This window comes from Populus trichocarpa, chromosome 17, assembly GCF_000002775.5.
Source record: "Populus trichocarpa isolate Nisqually-1 chromosome 17, P.trichocarpa_v4.1, whole genome shotgun sequence".
NCBI lineage: Eukaryota > Viridiplantae > Streptophyta > Magnoliopsida > Malpighiales > Salicaceae > Populus > Populus trichocarpa.
Window position 1 is genome coordinate 2,755,105 of NC_037301.2, and position 5,018 is coordinate 2,760,122.

At 39.2% G+C, this 5,018-nt stretch overlaps 1 protein-coding gene across 1 annotated transcript; it reads left to right on the forward strand.

Annotated features, from left to right (window-relative positions):
- Positions 1-4,655, forward strand: LOC18107018 (uncharacterized). The gene is made up of 6 exons (XM_006372936.3): positions 1-236; positions 407-1,274; positions 1,369-1,559; positions 3,192-3,228; positions 3,503-3,570; positions 3,900-4,655. The coding sequence occupies exons 1-6, from the start codon at positions 142-144 to the stop codon at positions 4,387-4,389; spliced, it is 1,749 nt and encodes a 582-aa protein (XP_006372998.1). The 5' UTR covers positions 1-141; the 3' UTR covers positions 4,390-4,655.
- Positions 4,656-5,018: the final 363 nt, after the last annotated feature.

The following is a 5,018-nucleotide window of genomic DNA, read 5'->3' on the forward strand; positions in this document are numbered from 1 at the left end:
TTTAAGACTATACGACGCCGTCTCTTCTCTCTCTTCCTCTCCCTCCTCCCCATTCCATTCTTATAAAAACAAAGAAAGAAAAAATCACCTCTTTAAAGCTTCGATCACGAGAGAGAGCTTGGATTATTCGAGAGTGAGAGAATGTCGAAGAAGAAAACGGCGTCGACTATGTCGTTGAAGGACTTTCACGGTGGTTCTATTCCTTCTGATCTCCCTTTACCTTCTGCTCCTGGCCTGTAATCTCCCTCTGTCCTTCACCTTTTTTTTTGCTTACTGTTGTGTGATTTTGAATTAGGTTAATTACTCTACTTAATTAATTTATTTTTGCAATAATTCAATAATTTGAACAAATTTTAAATCTTTTAAATCTATTTATTTATATATTCTTCTTTGTTTGTTGGATCAGTATGATGAGGGACCGAAATGCGTCGACGAATTGGGGAAACAACTCGATGCGGCCGGATCTCCGTCCACGGCCCAAGTCATCAGGAGCAGCTCGTGGTTTTGATGAGAAAGCTTCGTTTTTATCTCACCCTGCACCTATAGGTAGAAACTTTGATGAGGACGAGCGTAAGCCATTAGATGCTTTATCTGCTCCTCGTCGTACTATTAGTGATGAAAATGTTCGCGCCGTTCATCAGCCGGAGTATGTTTCGTCTATTAGGGTGCCTGATAGACCGGTGTCAAGCCCGGTACCACAGTCCCCGAGTGCTTTGTCTCCATTGAAGTCGGGAAGAGGTTCAATTGTGGTTAGCTCGCAGAATGCGGGTGGTTGGGGGGTGAGTAGTAATCCGCCGAATGCTTGGGGGGCGAGGAGAGATGTGGTGAGTGTTAATGAGGTGAGGGGCTCGGCTGTGTTGTCAGCGTCGAATACTGTGACAAAGTTTGCTCAAGCAAGTGCACTGGAAAAGGTATCTTCAGGATTATGGCAATCAAAGAATCCTGGTGATCTTTTACCGCATCTGATTTATTCACAGGAGAGCGGTGCGAGTCATAGTGTGGATGTGGGTAGGGAAAGGGGTGATTATGATACTGCAAGGGGAAGTCAAGCTGAAAGTGGTTGGGTCACTGGAGATAGAAATCAGGGTGGGGGAAGGACAATGTCGAATTATAGAAGGGGTCAATCTCGAATGCACTCCGAAGAGGTTCCTACTGGAGGTGCTGTTGGGTCTCAAACTCGATCAGTAATGCCCCTTGAAGCATCAGATCGACCTAAGTTGAATCTTCTTGCAAGAACTAAACCATTGGAGAGACCAGAAAATGACTATAGACAGGTATAACATGGGTTTTTTTGGTGCTGTTTTAATGCTTTCTGCAAGTTGATTGTTTGTTGATTATGACGGGATCTCCATTTTTTGATAAACATAGGGGCACCAGCAGCCTATAGTATCTGGGAAGATTGAAGTTGCCCATGAGTTGTATGGAAATGAAAATCCTTCAAAACCAGGGTTGGTTGAAGCTAGTCAGCTAGCTGAGAGATCAATTGAGCGTCCCAAATTGAATTTGAAGCCTCGCACACAGCCTCTTGAACAATCTGATGGAATTCTTGAAAGAGAAAGGTTTGTAAGCTCTTTTTTTTAATCAAATGTAGATGCACCTTTCTTATTTCTTGATATTTTTTAACTAAGGAATTTTCTTGTTCTTTTAGTGATTACAAAGTCATTACTGAATACAGGGTGATACTTGGTTTGGAGGAATATGTATTCTTAAAGAAATTAATATCTAAGTCTGCTTTAGAATTTTGCTAAATAACTGCACTGAGCAGATGATTACCACAACCACTCGTCTCCTAGTTCATGATTGAAACTTGGAAGATATTGAGATTGGATTGAATGTTTTGAGCATATAATGTTAATTATAGCAGTTTTATTTATTTATTTATTTTGGGGAGGGGAGGGGGAGTAGGTTTACGGTGACAAATTATTTTCATACTCCTGTGCCCACTCTATGTATGCATCTCCTGCTGTGTCTAATAAGAAAATGTCTTGAAAGCTTCTTGACAATGATTTGTCCAGCTTGTTGCATTTTCATTGGTGATCCAATATTCTTCCAGTTGCTCAAAAGTTGATCACATATATGATTCTTAGCAGCTGGTCCTCCTGCTCTTTGTTAATACATTTATTTTATGGATGTGACCTAATTTTGGTTGATGCCTGATTAATGCCTCTTTTTCTGTGAAATTCAGTTAACTTTTGAGAATTAGCAAGTGATATAATTGCTATTTGTCTTTAGTCAAAAGTCAAAACATTTAATGTGGTTGTAACACATGAGTGCCATCCTTAACTGCGGTCAACTTTGCTTGTTATTTTGTGTCTGTTTCCAATATGTTCAATGAGAAAATGTAATTGCTATCCTAGCTATAAGTTATAACTGAGGAAGCAGTGGCAAAGATAGGATTTTCTCCAGAGTCACCAAGGCAGAGAAAAGGGGATAAAGGGTGTTTAATTGAGGGAGAGGGCCTGTGGTTATTGAACCAAGGGGTCTTTGGAACTTCTAAGGGCAAGGGAGCCACAATCCTCACTGCCACCCAGCCTCTGCCAGAGTGAGGAAGGTGCATGGCCATGGTTGGCTTTATGTTTATTATAGAGAACGTTTTTGCCATTATCCTTCCAGAAACAGTAATGTATGTCTCTGCACTAACATAACTCCAAATATGTCATGCTTGGGGTCCCCCAATGTGATGGGATAACACTTGCATGCTTTATTTGCTGATCTGTTGCATGAGTCCAAGGGAACTATTATGTAGCTTCGCTAATTTATTTTTACTTTGGGAAAAGTTATTTTCATACTAAAGTGAGGAGATAAACATATTGGTTGGAATTGGCAGGTTGTGGTTTGTTTCCTAGTTGACTGCAATCTCCCAATAGTTGCATGTACCCCTCCCAATACTAAATCATGCTTTTTGCAAACAGAGGCTTCTTGCCTGGTATTTCTGTACTGTACTAACTGTTCTGGTCTGGGATGTCAGCTTTTGACTTTCATCATCAATCTACCTTTTGTGGTAGTTGTACAGTTTTAGGGTTTGTAAGCTGTCAAGTGCATTTCATGTCTTGTATCGGGCTCTCTCTGTCATGTTTCTTTCACAAATTACAATATACACTAACTCATCACTTTTGCTGGGTAGGTTGTTGCGGGTTGGTAGTTATCTGGCAATATCATTATCTATCTAATGTCTTCTTTGACTGATGCAGGAGTACATTGTTTGGCAGTGCTCGTCCACGGGAATTGGTATGTATTCATCTTCTGTCTTTTATTATGATTATTCCGGATTCATGAATCTATGTTATTCATCCATGCTAACACCTTCCTTTCTGAAGTTTTTATGCTTCATTTGCAAACTGATGCCTCCCCTCTCTTTCCATTGTTTTGAAGGTCTTTTTAAGATGAATTGTTAGATTTTTATTCATCTTCTCTAAATTGGTCCATGTACATCCCTTTCACTTTTAGCTGCGTTGTTCAGTTAATTGTTTTAAGTTTGCAAATAACTTTGCATATTTCTCAGGTTCTCAAGGAACGAGGTGTGGATGACATAGCAATCAATAACCTTGACCTGAATCATTCGCCCAACAGGTATTTACTTTCTTCAGTGTATTTCAGAGACATGGTTACTTTTCTTTGTCAAACTTGGTTATCTTTTACATTGAATATCATTCCTACTCCCTGTTATTGATTTTGTTTTATCATTAATAAGAGTTTCATGTACTGATTTTGTATCTTGTTCTCCGCATCATCTTGTTAATGTCTTTCATTCCTTGTAATGGCACCATGCCCTGTGTGTTTTAATCGATAATCTCAGACTCGTTGTGTTTAGATGTCTATTAGTATGTGCATATATAGGAATGATTGATATAGATCTCAAGATAAGTAGTTGCTAGTGACGATTGAATTTGTGCATGAAGGATGAATTCTCCCAAGAATGAGACGACATCAGAACATGTGGCTCCAACTGCTCGTCAGAGTCAGAAAAATGACAACCGAGGGGCTATCGACAGAAGAAATGGGAGGGATTCTGAGAGGAAAGATCAACGGATGGACCATGAGAAAACCGATCTGGAAAGGAAAAACTGGAGGAATGATAAATGGAAAAGCAGGAAGGACGCCAAAGAACAGCGACCTGAACCTGAAACTTGGCGCAAACCTATTGAAGAACCAAAACCTGCTTCATCTGACTCCGCAGGAAACCGCCCTGGTAAAATTGTATCTGCCTTGGAGCTAGCTCAAGCATTCTCAAAGTCAGCCTCCGATCCAAAGATTCAGAATATACCTTCTTCTCAAAGAGGCATGCCTGGCCGCAATGATCAGCCCTTCTCACGATTGACAGACACCCGTGAGCATTACCCATCACCAACCACAACACCAGTCACACGACATCGAATAAATGGTTACTGAAAGACAAATTCGACACCAAACACACGGCATCGAATTAATTGTTACTGAAAGACAAATTAGATTTCGTTCATTGGGGTGATTTTAATATTCGGGGAACTGAATCAATCACCTGGTTGTGGTGCCATTTTTTGGTAATTTGAAGGGCGTTCAAGTGAGACCATGACCAAATAACAGAAGCAGAACGCCCCTGTTAAATTATCAATTGTTGAATGACAGCAGTAATGTTACTTGCATTAGCATATGATTAAATTGCAACCATTTTTAAATCTCTTTAATTTATTTTTACTAGTTTACATGTCATGCTAGGCCGCAGGTCAGATTAAGATTATTAAAAACGTTGGTTTGCATGTCATTCTTGAAAATCTTCCCGTTTTGATTTCCTGCTTAAAATTAAGAGTTGCCTTGACATGTTTTGGTGGGTTTAAAGTTAACTTGAATAATTAGTTAAAAATAAAATTTAAGATACTGTTGATGTATTTAGTCAGCTTGATTTTCATGGTAAACTAAAAAAATTATGAAAACAAATTTAAAATAAATGAAATTAAAAAAAATAATTGAAAATAAATAAAATTGTTTCGTGAACAGTGAAGGGAGTGAGCTGACATCCTAGATTGTTTTAGTGTAGTTCG